Raw genomic sequence first — 19,674 nt, forward strand, 5'->3', positions numbered from 1 at the left:
CACCAGGTGAATGTGATAGACCCTGAAATAAAAGGGATTCAGAATAGAATGGCTTCAAAGGACTATTGAAGTAAAAATCTATCTGCAGCAATACTGTAGAGTAATATTCCTAATCTCAGATTCTCTTTATGTCTTCTATATGTTCTCTTACCATATCTCTATTAATTGACATTCTACCCCCCACTCCTCACTTAAAAACCTGTCTGGCTCTAGGATGAACATGCTACTCCTGCTCTATACCCCTGTTTCTCTCCTGAGATGAGAAGATAGCAAATGTAGTCACTATTAAGCTGCTTACTTTGAAATGCATGTGCCTCATTCTAAAAAACATAATGGAAGGGAATTCTTTTTAGTGCAATATTCAGGAAACACCATATCTGCAGAATAGCAAAATTCAACACACTTTAGTCAAGACTCTGTTTCCTACAGATCCCTTAATAAAATAAATAGGCAAAATTTCATTTATTGGAGGAGGTAATGCATTCTTAAGAGGAAAGGCAGAGTCTAATTTCAACCATGTGATGACAGAGAATAACACTCAAAGCCAGCATATTCCAGATACTCAGTTTTGTTTTTCCTTAAGAAGCACATGTAACACAAGTCCTATTATTTTCTGTATGAAACAACATATACTGTCTTTAAAGGTAAAATACCCTTAATCGGAAAGACCATTATGATTACATTCAAATCTGGCTTCAAGCTAGCTTTTTAACTGTAACCTAGTTCAGAGGTCAGGCTGTGAGGTGACATAGATTGGGTTCAAATCTTGGTTCTACCAGGTGAGTTATCTTAGAAAATTTACTTACCCTATCTGAGGCCCTGTGTACCTAAGAAGTGTGAATAATAGCAATCTCACACGGTTGCTGTGAGGTTTAAACAAGATAATCCTTCTAACATACCTGGGAATAAGGAAGTATTCAATGGATGTTTATTGCTTTTACTGGACTATTAACTATTCCTTAAACTGGCCTGACCTATATTTTTCTGTCTTTAACCTTTAAAACACCTCTTTCTACTGACTAAAATCCTTAAAAACCTAGCCTGAATGTAACCTCCTGTATGAAACCTTAAAAGATCGCCCTATCTGGAAATGAGTTCTTTCTACTGGGAGCAAATTTTATGCTTCACAAAGGGTACTAATTATTGACCACTATTATGATATCTGGGAATATAAGTTTTATCTTTATTACTTTGGTAGACTCCATAACAGTATAAATCACCTCTATTCATCTTCATGTTCAGGCCCTACCACCCATAATACTCTAAATTCTAAGTAATAAATAAAATCATCATCAATAAAATTCATAAACATTGGAACCACAAATAGAAAAAGTATGAGGAGCACTGAATTGATCTTAAGAGATCAGGAATCTTAATATCTTGCATAAAAACAATCAAAAGAATAATAGGTTTTACTTCATAAAAATTAAACATTCATATTTTAAAAACATATCATCAGAAGCAGATATAAAAGGTAAACTAGAAAAAACGTTCAGCCCATACAACAAAAACTATAATATACAGAGAACCTCTATATAAATAAGACTTTTAAAAACAATATAAATAATAAAAGTAGTAAAAAAAAATTGACCAACTCTAAACTAATTCAGGCTACAAAATATCATGATCTCAGTTTCCCACAATACAAATATAACAAAGACAGTACCAGGAATACAAAAGTAAAAAGAATCACTTCATATTTTGGTGTATTTCTGTAGGTGATATTATAGTAGGGTGATATTAAAGCCATTTATTAATACTTTCCTATTAGTTTTCTGATATAACAAAAAATGAAATATATTGCAATGGAATTTAATTTTATGGAACTGAAGTCAAACGGATGATGATCTAATTACATCCTTAATGGGCTTTTTTTCTTCCCTAGGAAGACACCTGTGTGACACTATATGAGAATATGAACTACCTATGTTGAGTGATATCTAGAAGAAGTGTACTTGTAAGATAGAAATAACTATCATAGTTCCAAACTGGATAATGAGGTTGGCAAGATTACTTAGATAAATTACCAATTTTATCTTCAGGTTTTAATGGTCAGATGTCAAACTGCATACAGAAGAAATTTTATATGAAACAGTCTACAAGTACCTTGCTTGTGAGGGACAAGGCTACTCCCAAAGGAAGCATAGAGAGAAGTGAAGTCACTAGGAGGGCATTTTTGTTTCACATGCAGAAACTGGCTTATATGAAAAGTGGCAGAACAGTCCTGTCTAACAGGAGAAATTCAAGATTTTTCAGGCTTTAACACTGCTGATGGCATTATAAATGAGTACGTTACGTGGTGACATATGTCAAGAACCACAAAAAATTTCAAATCCTTTGGCAGAGTAATTCCACTTCTAGGAATCCATTATAAGGAACTATTACTAGTACTACTGTTACTAAATTATAGTTCAATCACTTGACAAAATATTATCTAGCCTTTTAACAAGAAGGATATGTAAAAATTTTAAAGATTGTGCTTAACAATAGAAAACAAATTGAAAAGAACTGAAAAATTTATAAACCATATTACAACTACATTATGGAAACAAACCAAAATGTTCATTAAAAAAGATATTGGGTTGTACAGAACAAAATAATAATTTAGTTCCCATGGAGACATCAGAGTTATTGCAAGAAGTCTGTGAATCCATGTGTACATACACATCTTCTCAACACTAAAAATAGAATCACTAGGAGATCACAGTATTTTTTGATATAAAAAAATAGGAATTATCTCCTAAGGTTGAGTATAAAATAAGGATGCCTACTCTTGCCATTCCTATTCATCAGTGTACTGAAGGTCCTGGCCAATGTAATGGAAAAGAAAAAAAAAGAGAAAGAATTGAAAAGCATAAAGATTAAAATAGAAGAAGTAAAACTTTAATATATTTGCTGATGACACAATTGCTTATATAGGAAAACTTAAAGAATCTATACCTACTAGAACTAGTAAGTAAATTTAGTGAGTTTGCAAGATCCAAGGTTATACAAAATCAATTGTATTTTTACAAATTAGCAAAGAACAAGTGGCAAATGTTTAAAATTCCATTTACAATACTATTAAAAAAACATATAATACATTCAATAAAACACATATAAGACCTATACACTAAAAACTGAAAAAAATTGCTTAGAGAAATGCAAGAAGACCTAGATAAATGGAGAGACATAATAAGTTCATGGACCAAAACACACAATAAATATTAAGATATCAATTGTTCCTAAAAAAATAAAGAAGTAAGTCACAAACTGGGAAAAAATATTCATGAAATATATATTTGACAAAGGAAATTTTTATATATGCAGAATATATAAAATACTCCCCAAACTCAATAATAAAAAGGCAAACAATTCGAAAATGACAAAATGATATGAACAGATATGTCACAAAGGAAGATATACAAATGGCTAATAAACACAAGAAAATGCTCACTGATTTCAGGGAAATGCAAATTGAAACCATGAAGAGATACTAAGATATCTCTAAGTATCTACTAAGATAGTAACCATGAAGATACTACACACACAATAGAATGGCTAAAATCAAAAAAGACTAATATCAAATGATGACAAAGATGTGCAGTAACCAGAACTGTCAAGGTGGAAGAGTAAAATGTATTAATAAAATGGTATAACCAAAGTTTTTAAGAATTTTCGGCTACCCCATGACTCAGCAATTCCTCTCATAGGTAGTTTTCCAAACAAATGCCAATGGCAACAAAAATATGTATGAGAATGTTCATAGCAGTTTTACCCAGAATAGCCAAAAACTAGAAATAGCTAAAGTTCATGTGATAGTGGGAAATATAAATTTAATCTTCTAAAAACCTTCTAAAACCCCTGTAATCTCCAGAGTAATGAGAGTCTTTTGTTTGCTAATGAGATGACTGAAAGCTGGGGTCTCCTAGACAGCTTCAGGAGGGGCCTGGTCACCCAAAACACCAGCCACTTGATCAGATGGGAGAGGAGAGTGGGACTGAAGGTTGAGTTGGTCACTAATGGCCAATGATGCAATCAATCATGTTTATGTAAGAAAGCCTCCCAAAAAACTCAAGAACTGGGTTCTGACGAGCTTCCACACAGCTGAGCTCTTTGAGGTTCCTAGAGGGTGGCACACACAGGGAGTGTATCTTTTCCATCTGGCTGTTCATCTGTATCCTTGGTAATATCCTTTATAATAAACAAGTAAATGTAAGTAAACTGTTTCCCTAACTTCTGTAAGCTGGTAAATTAATGTAACCAAGGAAGGTATCTTGGGAACCCAGATTTATAGCAGGTTTGTCAGAGGCAGAGGTCACAATCTGTGCTTGCAACTGGCATCTGGTGTGGTGGGGAGGTGGGCAGTTTTGTGGGACTGAGCCCTCAACCTGTGGGATCTGATGTTATCTCCAGTTAATAGGAGTGTCAGAATTGACATAAATTAAAGGACATTCAGGTGGTGTCCATTGGGGAATCAACTACAGAAGTGACTGACTGTTGCTGGGGAGAAATCCCCAAATATTTTGGTGACCAGAAGTCACAGAAGTGTTCTATGTTGTTTGAAGGTAAAGAATATGAAAAATAGTTTGTTTTTCCCTATATCTCTTAGATTCCATCAACAGAAGAGCTAACTGTGGTATATTCATACAGTGGAATAAACCTAGCAATAAAAAGATACAAGCTACTGGTACTTGTTGTAACATGGATAAATCTCTAAATATTACAGTGAAAGAGGCCTTACACAAAAGAGTACAACTGTAGGGTATCATTTATATGAAGTTCTAGCAGCAGCAAACTAATCTTTGGTAGAAAAAAAATTAGAATAGGCAGTTACTTGTCGCAGGTTGGGGCAGGGATTGGTAGAAGAGGTATAGGGGAATGTGTTTCAATGATAGCAATGTTCTTTATCTTGATGATGCAACCTCTATCTTTAGGTTGCACAAGTATAGATATTTGTCAAAATTCAGCTAACGAACATTTAAAATTTAATTATATGTGAATTTTACCTCAAAAGTAAAAAAAAAGATAAAGAATGATCTAATTGTAGTTAAATTATATGCATGCTGGAGTATTTAGTGTAAAGTGTATTGATGTTTACAGATATCTTTGAAATACATCAAAAAAATAAGATGGACTGATGGACAAATAGATGAATAGATATGTAGAAAAACAAATATAGTAAAATGTCAATGATAAAATCTAGATGTGATACATAGGAATTCACTAATTTTTTTTCAATTTTTCTGTATCATAATAAAATTTGGGGGGAAAACCAGGAACTGATGTTTTGATGTATTTTTTTTTCCTTTTTTCTATTTTCTAAGTTCTCTGTAATGTGCAACTGTCTTTTTAATTTTAAACATTTTTAAAAGAAAGCAAACCAATGACATTTATGAAAACCAAATATAAATGATTTCAAAACAAGTTAGAAATCTCATTTTAGGTTCAATGAAAGTTAACATATTCACTATTTTTAATCCACTGTCATAAAATTCAGTAAGACCCTTCAGAAAATCTGGTTATGTAGCAAGGCACTGTTTTTGAACTAATTAAAAAAATTTAAAACTAATTAAATGTACTATTAAAAAGTTTTTTTTCTTTTAATGCCTCACATTAAACTTCCCTTGTACTCAAAAACCTCTCCAATATCATTCTGTGTTAATGTGTGCTCACTAAAAGTACATCATTTCTTAGACTCTGTAATCATCAAACAGGACATTTCTTAGGAAAACTGAGTTGGCTGTTTACTTTCAAAAGAGCTTTATCTTTAGAAAAGCACAAGTTTTATGCCAGGTGCTAGTCAATTGTGTCTTGTTAATTTCCAAAACAAACAGAAGAGAGTGCCATGCAATTTCCATTACACACACTTCACCATTAGTACCAGGGTTTATTAGTTTGACACTGCTCCAGGAATAATGGTTTCATTCCTCACTGAAATAAAATAATGTGCCACATAACTCAGCAATGCGGAACTTCTGAAAAATGTTGTCACGTTAAACACGGTCATATTTTTCAGTTTCCATTATGTCAAAACAAAGGTCATTTGCCATAAAGAACTCACCCTGGGTATGGAGAATTCCCACATGGGCTGCAGACTTACCTCATTGCTATGTCATATGATTCTGGATGAATACAAGTTTGGTCCAAAGGATTTGGCTTCAGTAAAACATTCACTGTAGTTTTGCTCTTCTTTTTGCCCTGCTTCTCATTTGTGACCTCAACACCTGCTGAAGATGTCACAACTCCTTGAATTTGGCCTGAAGACTCAGTTTGCTGACTACTATAGCCATTTATAACCAAGAGGAAAAAAAAAAATTAAAAAAGGGGAGGTTAGGCAGAAAAGTGTCTTTAATTAAAAATGTACTTATTTCTCTGCCATACAAATATATAAAAAACAGCAACCAGATTCTGACTTTTCAATTCATAGAAATTACTACCTACTTGTTTAAACCACTGCTAATAGGGTTTTCTGTTGCTTAAAGCCAAAAACATTCTTAACTGATTCAGTTGTATAACTGGCATTCAATAGAGAACAGAAAAATGAATGGAAATGAAATAAGATTTCTCAGAGCTAAAGAAAAACACAAGTTCTTAAAAGAACCTACTGAGTGTAGAATAGGATAAACAGAAAAAGACTCATACTTGACATATTATGATGAAACTTTAGAAAATAAATAATTTTAAAAATCCCAAAAGGTTTTCAAGAGAGAAAAATAAAACATTACTTTGAAAGGGATCTGGAATCAGACTAGTATCAGATTTCTCATTGGCAAACATCAGATGTTAGAACATAGTGTAAAAATGTCTTAAAAGTTCTGAGAGAAAATGATTTTGCATTTAAAATCATATACCTAGCCAAACTAGCATTCAAGTAAGAAGGCAAATTAAATCATTTCCAGACATGTTAAGAACTTTAGTATAACTCATACATTCTCTCTAAAAATAATTTATTAAGGATAAACTCCAGTAAAAACAATGAATTCAAGAGAAATGATAACATGGGCTGTAAGAAACAGTGATGAACACAGAAATCATAAAAACTTATTAAGTTAAATAACTGCTCATGAATAATGTAAAAAATACATATAAAAAGAACAGTCTGAAACTAAAATCTCAGGTCACCTCATCATGGGAAGTAAACAGAATTGAAGAGAGGAAAATGGGGAAGAATCCTTAGTTTCTAGCCTTCTCTGGGAGAACAGAGAGACCTATGTGCTACCAGCATTAGAAAGTAAAAATTTGGCTTTTAATCTAAAGTACTGATAATTAATGCTTTGGTCAATTTGCAATGAAGAGGGAGTAGGGAAGCCCATCTGTGCTTAGGGTAAGCTATGTCATTATGAAGTGGTTGTTGTGAAGTCACCTTAATCACCTCATCTCATACCACTCCTTCCCTCTTGCTGCACTCCAACTGTGCTGGCCTTCACCTCATTTCTTGAACACCCCAAAGTTGGCCCTGCCTTAGCACTTTGCTCACTTAGTGTTTGCTTTGCCTGGAATGCTTTCCTTCCGATCTTTGTGTAGGTAGCTCCTTCATTTCATTCAAAACTCTGCTCAAATAACTCTTAAAGAAATAACTCATTCTAAGAAGTTGTACTGCTCCCCAAGACAGTGTCATGTATCCCTGTTTTAATTTTTATAGCACTTATTACCATCTGAAACTACTTATTTTACTAGTTTGTTTATTGTTTATTTCATACATTAAAATTTAACTCCATAAGAATGGGGAACTTGCTAACTTGTTCAGTGCTACATTCCCAGTGCCTTGCAAAGAACAGACACTCAACACTTATTGAATGAAGCCATGAATAACGGACACCTAGAATTTATGCCAGTCGTAGAAGACTGGGTAACAATAACAAGAGAGGAGGTTGACAACAGAACCAAAAGCGTACACTTTAAGAATCACCTGCAAAATGTTCGGATATAATCCTGGTTGATTCTGATGAAGCCAGCACACTGTTGGAAGGATTTTGGACCTAGCCCTTTCACTTTCTTCAGTTGTTCTCGGTTGATAAAGGGCCCATTTTGCTCTCTCCATTCAATAATATTTTTGGCCCTGTTTGCATTAAGTCCTGCAATATGCCTACAAAAAAATAAACAAAATGATTAAACATCTCATGTGAAAAGACAATGATATAAAACATTTGGATCATAGAAACAATTGTAATGACATATTGTCATATGCCTAAATTAATCCAAAAGGGAATTAAATAAAAAGGACAAACAAGAAAGACTTGTCTAAGAGAAAAGATGAACAACAGAATGACAAATAATGACAAAACAGTAGCTATCATAAAGATGTTGGTAAACTGGTTGATGCTGATGCAAGAAAAACAACTGTTCCTCACAGTATTTCTACACTATTCACATTCCTTGTATTTCTGAATCAAGTAATAATTCTGCCTATTTCTGGTTAGCTTATAAAGTGAATCAGCAGAAGTTACAATAGGTACAATTGTGTTGTACTATCCCCCATTTTTTTGGTCAGCCTGTTTTATAGGAGTTGAACTACAGAAGGATATTTATCCTTGACTGCCACAATTAATATAACAATATGAAATCTATATAACTAAGTAGTTTGCTTGGGGTTAGTTAAAAAATTCAGAGAATCTTAATTTTACTATCACATTCCATATATGGAATTATGAAACATTTGTAGCTATGGTAAAAAAGCAACACCTTAAATGTAAGGGATATTTTCCACAATACCTGTTTCACAATGAAAAATGTCCAGATCAGGGAATTTCATGCTGTATCAGCAGACTTGTATAATAAATGCAAAACTAATAACAAAAAAAGCAACTCTTCTATAACCACAGGGGAAAAAGTATATCTAAGATGTGATCATACTATGATGGGAATTTTGACAGGTGACTTGTGGAATTAGTGTAAAAATATGGTAACCATACCTTGAACTCTCAGAATTTATTTTTTGGTTACTGCAAGCTTTGACAGATGCAGGCAAGAGACTGAACTAGTGAAAAATATCTACTCTTATGTGGTGGGAAACAGCTATTTTCCATGTTAGCCTTATTTAAATTCTATTAGCGACACTAATGCACTCAATGGTTACCATATGCTCTTCACTTTAGACTTGTAATATTAAAAATGATAATGTGAATTGCTACAATTCTTTTCTTAAATGATGTCTTCCCCTCTGACTTATTACCTAATGCAATGTATAAACCCACAGATTTTTTACACTTGACAACTTTATACACTTGTGTCCCCTTGTTCTAGCTGAGTTTGGGTTAGATAGCCAGTTAAACGCAAGATTCTGTGATCTTCAGCCACAGACTTCTTGACTCACCTTAACAAAACTTCTGAACAGATGTTAATATCCACTCCCACAAAGCTGACACATTCTTCTACAACACTGTCCAGTGTTGCCTTGAGTAAAGTCTGGGATACATCATGCTGAAAAAGACAAAGATCAAATATCAATCAAAAGTGAAGGAGATACAGTTCTTGGACTATTCCATTACTCTGCCTGTATTCCTGGTAGTTGGCTAATACACACCATGGTAAATTTCTTCATTAAGACATTGTTAGCAGATGTAATTGAGCCAAATTCAAGGAATTTGTTTTTTCTTAATCTTTAAGCTACTCATACACCTGACTTTAATGTAACAGCAGGAGTATTTTTCCCTTGTCTGAAATTCTGCCTAGAGCAGAGTGATTCTCAAACTTTAGCTTCTATTAAAATCACCTGTAGGGCTTATTAAAACACAGGCTGATGGGCCCCACATCCAGATTTCTGATTCAGTAGGTCTAGGTGAGGCCGGAGAATTTATATTCTAACAAGTTTCCAGGTAATAATGTGGCTGCCAGACCACAATTTGAGACATACTGGTCTCTGTCATTCATGCCTTGCCTTGTAGTGTTAACTTCGCTTGCATATATATTCTGTTGCTTAGTTCTTAAGAAAACATAGGAAGCAGTACAGTAATAATAAGTTAGACAGTTAATCAAACTCTTATGTTTCATCAAATTAAAGACAGTATTGTTTATATGAAGCACCATTATTTTATATACCACTAAGAAAGAAAATACATTGTCAATGAAACCAAGACACATGCTTTCTTATTGCTTAAAGTTATTTAATTTTTAAATATTGAAAGAGCTCTTTAGACTCATTTAGAAATTCTAAAAGTAACATATCATGTATAAATAAAAAAATATAATCTAAACTAAGGTGTCCCTAAAATTTCTTCACATTTAGTGTTTAACTCTTCTGAATCATGTTTATACTCAAAGTCCCAGGTGTCAAAGTTTTCTTTACAGTATGATCTTCATGCTAACAGGACCCTTGGTAATGTGGCATTTCTTAATAGAGTAATCCTCTACTGTTTCTGGGATTTTCTTTCAAGCTTCAAGTGCTCCTTCTTACAAGCTTTGATGATAGTAGCCTGGTATTAATCTTAACAGAAGGTATCAACAGAAGAGATGTTGGATAGTAACAAAACTCCTATTCCTTCCTGAAAGGTCTTTAAATGGTTTATTGTTCAATGGTTTGCTAACTACAACAGTGAGGAGTCTCTAGGATTAACAACCAACTTCATACAGAAACTACTAATATATCATGATTTATCACAGGGCCAACAGCAAGTGTAGGACACCATTAATTGTAAGCTGCATCCTGATTTCAGACATGTTAAAGTATGAGAAAATGTTCCTCTCACAACTGATGAAATGAAGTATCTGCAAGTAAATATTTGTTGACTAACTGAAGCCAAATTAAAACAATGAATACACTTGATGTTACTCATAATTCTAAAATTAATGATCTTCTAGTTCCCAGTTATGAAACTGTGGGTCAGCATACTTCTCTTTTCCAAAATATCTCAAGGAAACAAGAAAGACAATATCATACAGTCCCCAAGTATTGTGATTACATTATTATTTAATAACAGCATGAGTTTTTGTTCTGGGAATACTCCTATATTTCAGTGATAGCTTAGCTGGTAACTATCCAAGCCACAGCTAAAAATTTTGGATCTAATTTTTAAAATCTAATAAACAAACACAATCATGAAAAAGATCATAAAGTGAAATGTGAGATCTTACTGTGAACCTGATTACTCTTGAGCCACAGCTTTTAAGCAGCTACATAGTCTTTTCTTTGTCTAAGTAGATGAGAAGCAGCAAAATGAAAAGGGATCTTTTAAAAATGATAGGGTAGGAGATAGGATGATGATGTAAAGGAAGCACAATGATAGCAATAAGAAAAAATATTAGAGGAAAAAGACAAAAATATAATCAAATTGGAAAAAGGAAGAGTAATAGTTGAGAGCCATAAGAATAAGGACAAACAAGTCTATCTAGTACTGCAAAGCACACCAGATGGTTATGACAGCCAAATGAGTAAGCTACAGTCTCCGTAGCAGACAATCTTGATTGCCTATCCTACCTCTAGCCTTCAACCCTTTTTCCCCCTTTCAAACAGAAGCCTGACTGTGTTTCATGCATTTACCTCACTTCTGTAAGGCCATATGCTTTGAGGAAGCTGGTGCCACCTCCAGCAGACAATACTCACTAGTTAAAACCCGTGTTTTTCATACTGTAGGTTGTGACCAAGTAGTGGGCCATAAAATTAATTTGATGGCTTGGTACAAGCATTAAAAAAAAAAAATCAAGAAAGAAATAGCATAGACCACATAAAGCATATTGCACATACCCTTAACATGGAATGAACAATACAAAAAACAAAGCAGCCAACTGAGACTATCATGTGACAAGAATATAACATTAAGTGGTCAGGAATAGGTATTTGGTTCACTAATATCTCATTTGATCTTCTGACACATGATGGTCAGTTTAACCAACTGATTGATGGAGAGGTTAAAGAGTAACTTTACAAAATTATGAATCAAAGTATGTGAGAAGTTAATCATTTATTGGCAAAGTGCTATTCTTTTAATCAAGTTTACTTACAAACTTTCAGTGTATTTTTCAAAAAGGATATTGAGTATAACATTTTTCAAATTCTCAGCAATTGTAATATTTTAACAGAGTTAGTACAAGCTGCCCTTAAAATGAATGATTTTATACTTAGAAGAAAAAATGATAGTGCAATAAAACCTATAGAGGAAAGCTCAACTACCAGATTTGGAAGTTTTAATAGCGGCAAAATTAAGAGAAAATGTTGACTCCGATCAGTAATCTTACACTTCACTCCAGCCACATTTTAAATAGAAAAGAATAATTATAAGACTTTAAATTAAACTTGATTTAATAAATTATTTTATAAATATGCAAAAATATACAAAACAGTAAAAATGATAGACCCCTGATGTACTGTTGGTAAGTTCTTGTAGATGACAGTTTAAAAACGTCAAAATTAAGACCAGGGTGGTGACTCACTCCTATAATTCCAGCACTTTGGGAGGCTGAGGCAGGGAGGATTGTTTGAGGCCAAGAGTTTCAGACCAGGCTGGGCAACATAGTGAGACCTTGTTTCTACAAAATTTTTTTTTAAAAGTAGCCAGGTGTGGTGATGGGTACCTGTAGTCCCAGCTACTCAGGAGGCTGAGGTGAGAGGATCTCTTGTGCCCAGGAGTTCAAGGCTGCAGTGAGTTATGACTAGGTCACTGTACTCCAGCCTGGGTAAAAGAATAAGGCCCTGTCTCTAAAAAACAAAACCAACACACAAAAAACTTCAAAATTAAAAAACAAACAAAACCACTTAAACTGCCCTACTGGAATGGCTAAAATGAAAAAGATGGAACATACGAAGTACTGATATGGATATGGAACAACTGTAATGCTCAAAACATTATCATGATAAGTACACTGTAGGTCAGATATGCAAGGCAAGGCAATTTTATTGAAGATTTATTTTATATGGTTTAAATGTAACTTCATATAAAACTAAATCCGATATGTTCATATAATGTAAAAATGCATTATTGTTTAATAAGTTAAACTAGATAAACTATAAAGGAATAAAAAATGGACAAATTTCTAGGAACACCAAAATTGCCAAAACTGACTCAAGAAGAAATAGAAAATCTGAATAGACCCATTATAAACAAAGAGATTCAATCAAAATTTCCCAACAAAGAAAAGTTCAGAAGCAGATAGTTTCATTGGTGAATCCTACCAAACATGTCAAGAAGAGTTAACACTACTGTCCTTTTCAAACTCTTCCAAAAAATAGAAAAGGAGGCAACACTTCCTAACTCATTCTATGAGGCCAGCATTACCCTGATACCAAAGCTAAACAAAGATACCACAAAGAAAAAACCCTATAGATGAATCTCATATGAATATTGATGCAAAAACCCTAAACAAAATACTAGGAAACCAAATCCAACAGCACATTAAAAGGATTATACACCATGACATAGATATAATGTATTCAGTAAGTATGAATTTAAGAACCAGACTTACATTTTTTTAGTTGAAAATAATCTCTCAACATTTTTAACTTTTTATTTTCAAATAATTCTAAATTTAGAAAAAAAATGCAAGAGTAGTACCAAAGCTGTCCTACTGCCTTCTCTCACATAAATACTTCAGTGTATATTTCCAAATAGCAAAAACACTGTTGTACCCATAGTATGATTATTAAAATTAGGAAACTTATTGCTGTATAATACTATCTAACATATAGCTCATACTCAAATGTCATCAATTGCCCCAATTCTATTTTACGGCATTTTCTTTCCAATCTAGAATTCAATCCAGGATCACACATTGGATTTAGTTGTCTTACTTTTCATACTCTGTGGTAGGCGGCTTCCAAGATGGTTCCCCACAATCCTCAAATCCTGGTATTCATGCACTTGTGTAATCCTCTCCTATTGCATGTAGAATTCATTGATGAATCTTGTTTAAATCAATCACTAAGATTATTTTACCACTCACAATGACCTATTGGTGTGAAAAAGTATTTTCAATCTTAACTCAAATAAAATTTTAAAAAACAGGCTCAACATTGTATCATATATTCTCACAGCACTGTTCTTATATATTCTGGACTAGAAAAAATTCATGAACATCCTGTATCTATACATTAAATTAATTCTTTTCTAATTATTATGTTTGGATATTTAAAAACTTACATTTAAATATAAATAAAATAGCATTTAACTTCATGATTGGTTGTATTATTCTGAGAAACGTTTATTTTGAGTTATGTTTAATTATAAAAGAGACATATAGATATATTCAAATATATGTGTAATGGGTGCCCTGGTCATGATGTAAAATGTATTTTCTAGTGTGTCATGATCAAAAGGTATGAAAAACAATAGTCTAAGCCAATCATGGTAGTCCCATTCCATTTATTCAATAATGGCAAATGTGAGGATAAATATGCCAGGCACTTCGGAAAAAAGAATTCCAAGCTCTTAAATAGAGAGTCTTATGAAGAGCCAGCCTTTTCTTCCCTTGATTCAAGTATGATTCCTGGAACCTGGCTAAGCACTATATCAGTCTTCATGATACTGCTGAGCTTCCGAATTAACTAGTTCTGGACTCACCCTTCCTCTGGGCTTCTTGTAACAAAATTTCTTTATGGTTTAATAAAGAATAATAAATATCCGTATTGTCCAAGCCACTTTGATTTGGGATCTCTGATGTTTTTCTAACTGATGCAGTGACTTTATTTAGGAGCTCAAAGTCAAGTGGGAAGATTGAAGCAATGGAAACAACAATGACCATATTATCAAAAACTTGAGATTTTATTGGCAGGTGATGTTGTAAGGCTTTATAATAGCATCTAATTGAATCCTCACAATAGTCTAAGAAATGTATATATGATTTTATGCAGGACCTTCATATATCATAATTTATTCTAAGGAAACAGCAAGACACATGTGTTAAGGGTGTGTTTGTATGTGTACAATCTAAAAATCCATCCAAAGGGGACTCACACAAATAAATTAGGGAACAACCAGAGTGAACTATTATGAGGTCATTAAAAAACACACTGCGGGCCGGGCGCGGTGGCTCACGCCTGTAATCCTAGCTCTTGGGAGGCCGAGGCGGGCGGATTGCTCAAGGTCAGGAGTTCAAAACCAGCCTGAGCAAGAGCGAGACCCCGTCTCTACTATAAATAGAAAGAAATTAATTGGCCAACTGATATATATATAAAAAAAAAAATTAGCCGGGCATGGTGGCTCATGCCTGTAGTCCCAGCTACTCGGGAGGCTGAGGCAGAAGGATCGCTCGAGCCCAGGAGTTTGAGGTTGCTGTGAGCGAGGCTGACGCCACGGCACTCACTCTAGCCTGGACAACAAAGCGAGACTCTGTCTCAAAAAAAAAAAAAAAAAAAAAAACAAAAACACACTGCAAACCACCTATTTCACCAAAACACCTTACAAGGAAAAAGGTCCAAGATAACATAGAGTTAAAATATACTTTCAAATTCCTCTAGCAGCTACATATGTAAGAGAAATTTCTGTAAGTTATATCTGGGGGAGCAAATATTAAACAAAACTCCATACTGCCTCCACAATAATAATGTCTTTGACATTAAAGGTGAGGCATTCGTTTTGTCATTCTAAAAACATTTTCTAAGCAACTATTATGTACCAGACACTGTGCACGTTGTGTGAGGTGTTGAAAGTATAGAAAAAGTCGTATGTATTCCAGATCTTCAAGAAGCTCCATTTAGATTTGCTGAAAGCTGAGGTGTGACACAGCACCCTGTTGGCAGTCACCAGTACCAGAGGTGAGAGGCCCCTGGACTGACTGTGCTAATAATCCCCAAGGACTTCAAGCCAGGAAAAATGGACTGCTCCATTTATAAATAGAACTTTTCCAACTCTGAATTTTGGGCAAGTTGCTTGAATTGTATAAACAGTCTCTCATGAATTCAAGGAAATACTGTTTGGGCCATTATATTTTTACTAAAATTTATGAGATTTTAAAAAAGAAACATAAGTGATCATTTATGCTAGTCAGCTTTTTTCACGTCAGAATCTGCATTTTTATTATTACTCTACCACAAACTTCTTAAGAATTGCTCATCAAACTGCTGTGTTTTATTTTACCCTGAAGCACTAATATTAGCTCAGAATAATTTTTTTTAAAAAGTCCTTCCAGATAAAACACTGTGGACTACAGCTTCTAGAGCAATAAAATTTCACTTTACATATCCCATATTAAACTTTGTTTATTCCCAAGTGGTTTCCTAGTAGTCTTACTGAAGTCTTTTTAATTTAGTGATCATCACTCATATGCCTTCCTGCCCCTTTACTGTTGCCAAAGCACAAAATGTAGCTAGAAAATGAAAGACAAAAAAAAAAAAAAAAAAAGCTTTATGGGTGCAGGGTGATTAGAATTATGAGGATATATTGTATTCTTGAAAAATGCAAAGAGAGTGGATGTCCAGTGATCTCACCACAAAAATGGTAACTATGAGATACTGCATTTGTTGATTAGCTAGATTTAACCATTCCACAATGTATATGCACCTCAAAACATGATGTTACACATGATAAATACATACAATGTCATCTGTCAAGTTAAACAAAAAATAAATTTAAGCTTAAACCATGGGAAAAAAAGCTTTATAGGGACAGTCTACCCAATTTCAAATAAAGCAAATTTACTTCCTCACCTCCTATCTACTTTTCTTTGATTGACATGTGACAGTTTAAAAGAGTCATCCAGAAGTATGTGTGTTGAATGACCCATGAAAGATAAAACTGACCGGAGAATGGGAAACATTTGAGAAAACAGAATGGTGTGTGCTTAAAGGAAGCTCCTCCTCCAATTCTTCAAAGGGATCTTTACATGCTTCCTTTAAAGACTAAGACAATGTTCAGAAAGAGAAATACTTCATTTAACCTTTTAAAAACGTACATATCCTACCTTCATTGATCACAGGTAATTACATACGATGGGACAAATAATCTTGAAAAAAAAGATGTGAAAAAGACTTCATAAACACATTCTTTTACAAACACATACATTGAACACTAGCAGAACATTTTTATTTTTTAAATGAATAAACTGAACAATGAACAACTCATTGTGCCTATAAGGCTCTACAGTTAAGATAGCAATGGACATCAGCACTCAAAGGATTTTTCCAGATCTGGAAACATAAAGTATGGCCAGTGGTCATAAGAGGGAATAAAATACAGGAAGAGATTATCACTGCAAATCCTCCTCCTCGGATAAAACATATGAAAGATAAGCTGAGGACTCCTTTATTGCTAACTCAGTATTTAAGCATCCAGTTTGTATGAATGTATGCTATTTAATATAAATCAATTATTCAAGCCAACTTGACAGAAAGAGCCTTAGGATGATTATCTTATCTGTCCTGCACCAGACAAATGGAAACTACTTTTAAAAATCCAACCTTCTAGGTCTTAAATAGCCCTACTCTTAAGGCATGGACCTTCTAGGGTATCAAATGAGTGGACACAGTTGTTCAGTGAGGTCTCCCCACTCTGGGCAGCCTGAATTCCTATTTTTCCAGGGCACTGTGTAACCTCTGGAATGTACATTCATTTCACAAATCACTAGCAGCTTTTCTGTGCCAGACCTCGTGGAGTCTTGGCCTACATATGTGCACCTTAATACTTGGCACCTGATTTTAGACATTAGACAACAGGCAGTACAATGTCCCCAGAGACAGGGGAACTACCTAGGATGAGCCCCATAATTTTCCAGCTTTCTGTCTGAGAACAAAGAGGTGCTTAAGAGGATATTATAATAGTGGATACACGTTACCACCCATTTGTCCAAATTCATAGAATGTATAACATTACACCCTTAAGTACAGACTTAAGCTGATAATGATGTGTAATATAGGTTCATCAATTGTAGCAAATGTACCACTCGTGCAGGATGCTGACAGTGGGGAGGCTGCACATATATGGGGGGGGGGAAGTATATGGAAGCTCTCTGTACTTTCTGCTCAATTTTGTTGTGAACCTAAAAATGCTTTAAAAATAAAGTTTTAAAAAAAATCCCTGGGCCAGGCGCGGTGGCTTACGCCTATAATCCTAGCACTCTAGGAGGCTGAGGCGGGTGGATTGCTTGAGGCCAGGAGTTTGAAACCAGCCTGAGCAAGAGCAAGACCCGTCTCTACTATAAATAGAAAGAAATTAATTGGCCAACTAATATATATAGAAAAAATCAGCCGGGCATGGTGGCGCATGCCTGTAGTCCCAGCTACTTGGGAAGCTGAGGTAGCAGGACTGCTTGAGCCCAGGAGTTTGAGGTTGCTGTGAGCTAGGCTGATGCCACGGCACTCACTCTAGCCTGGGCAACAAACTCTGTCTCCAAAAAAAAAAAAAAAAAAAAATCCCTGTATGATTTAATCTGATCCAATAGTTAATTATCCATCCAAACAAAATTCAAATCTTTAAAGGAGGGCAATAAAATTTGCATTATCCAAAGCTTATATCGCATCCACAATGTCCACCACACAATAAAAAACAGACTTACAAAGAAGCATGCATATGTGACCCATACAGAATAATGGGGCTGCAGACTAGTCATTCAACAGAAACCAACCTAGGATGACCCAAGGTGTTGGAAATAATAGCACAAAAGAACTTCAAAGCAGCTCCAGGACTTAACGGAAAATATGGCCACAAACAAATAGATGGTAAATAGCAGTACAAAAATGAAAGCTATAATAAATAACCAAATAATCAAGAAATACAGTACCTAAAATGAAAACTTATTAGATGGTCTTAATAGGAGATTGGAGTAGGAGAAAAAAATCAGTGAACATGAAGAGATAAGCAGAAATTATCCTATCTGAAGAAAAGAGATAAAAAGAAAGGGAGATGGGAACGAAAGCATCTTAGTGACCTGTGTGACAAGATCAAAATATGTAAATATGTGTAATCGAAGTCCTGAGAGAAGAAGAGAGAATAGGGTAGATAAATATTTGAAGAAGTAGTTTCAAAACTTTTCCAAATTTTTTCAAAAACATAATGTATAGATCCAAGAAGCTCAGTGAACCCCAAGAGAGATAAAAAATAAAGAAAACTATACCCGGAAATGTTATAGTTAAACTGCTAGAAAAAAAAGATAAACAGAAAAACACGAAATCAGCTAGAGAGAAAGTACACATTACATATGGAAGAACAACGTAATGGCTTACATTTTATCAGAAACAACAGAGGCCAGGAGATGATGAAATGATATCTTTACGGCGCCAAACAGAACACATACACACAAAACCTGTCAACCTCAAATTCTATATCTTTCTAAGATGCAGGAAAAATAAAGGCACTTTTAGATAAATAAGAATTCATTGCCAGTAGACCTACACTACAAAAAATGTTAAAGGGAACTTTTCAGGCTAAAGAATATTGACACCAGACGGAAAATATGTGGATAAATACAAAATCGTGTGTGTGTGTGTGTGTGTGTGTGTGTGTGTGTGTGTGTGTGTGTATTTTAATTTTGCTCAGAAGACATATAACAATTTAAAGCAAAATTTATAACATGGTAGTTTGGGATTTTTACATATATATATGAAAACAATAGCACAAAAAATAAGGTGGTGAGGTGTTATAATATTAGACATTGCAGACTGTGAAAAGGTAAGAATATACATTGTAATTCCTAGAGTAACCAATAGAAAATTAAAAGAAATATAGGTGAAAAGTCAATAGAATTAAAATGGAAAACTAAAAATTATTTGATTTTCTGCCAAAATAAGGCTGAAAAAGAAGAATAGAGGACCAAAAAGCAAATGGGACAAAT

The 19,674-nt window shown here is 34.1% G+C and overlaps 1 protein-coding gene across 4 annotated transcripts in view; it reads right to left on the reverse strand.

The window, feature by feature from the left end:
* The window catches only part of SRBD1 (S1 RNA binding domain 1), a 234,458-nt gene that overhangs the window by 40,250 nt on the left and 174,534 nt on the right, over positions 1 to 19,674 (reverse strand). For 3 of the 4 annotated variants that reach the window (XM_012755996.3, XM_020288584.2, XM_012755966.3), the window contains exons 17-19: positions 9,296 to 9,402; positions 7,892 to 8,068; positions 6,083 to 6,262 (exon numbers count right to left, since the gene is read on the reverse strand). In XM_012755996.3, the coding sequence (XP_012611450.1) occupies positions 6,083 to 6,262; positions 7,892 to 8,068; positions 9,296 to 9,402 (464 nt within the window). The remainder of the gene's footprint in view (positions 1 to 6,082; positions 6,263 to 7,891; positions 8,069 to 9,295; positions 9,403 to 19,674) is intronic. The other variant, XM_012755969.3, reaches the window with a different exon arrangement.

Source organism: Microcebus murinus, chromosome 3 (genome assembly GCF_040939455.1).
Source record: "Microcebus murinus isolate Inina chromosome 3, M.murinus_Inina_mat1.0, whole genome shotgun sequence".
In the NCBI taxonomy this organism is placed as follows: Eukaryota; Metazoa; Chordata; class Mammalia; order Primates; family Cheirogaleidae; genus Microcebus; species Microcebus murinus.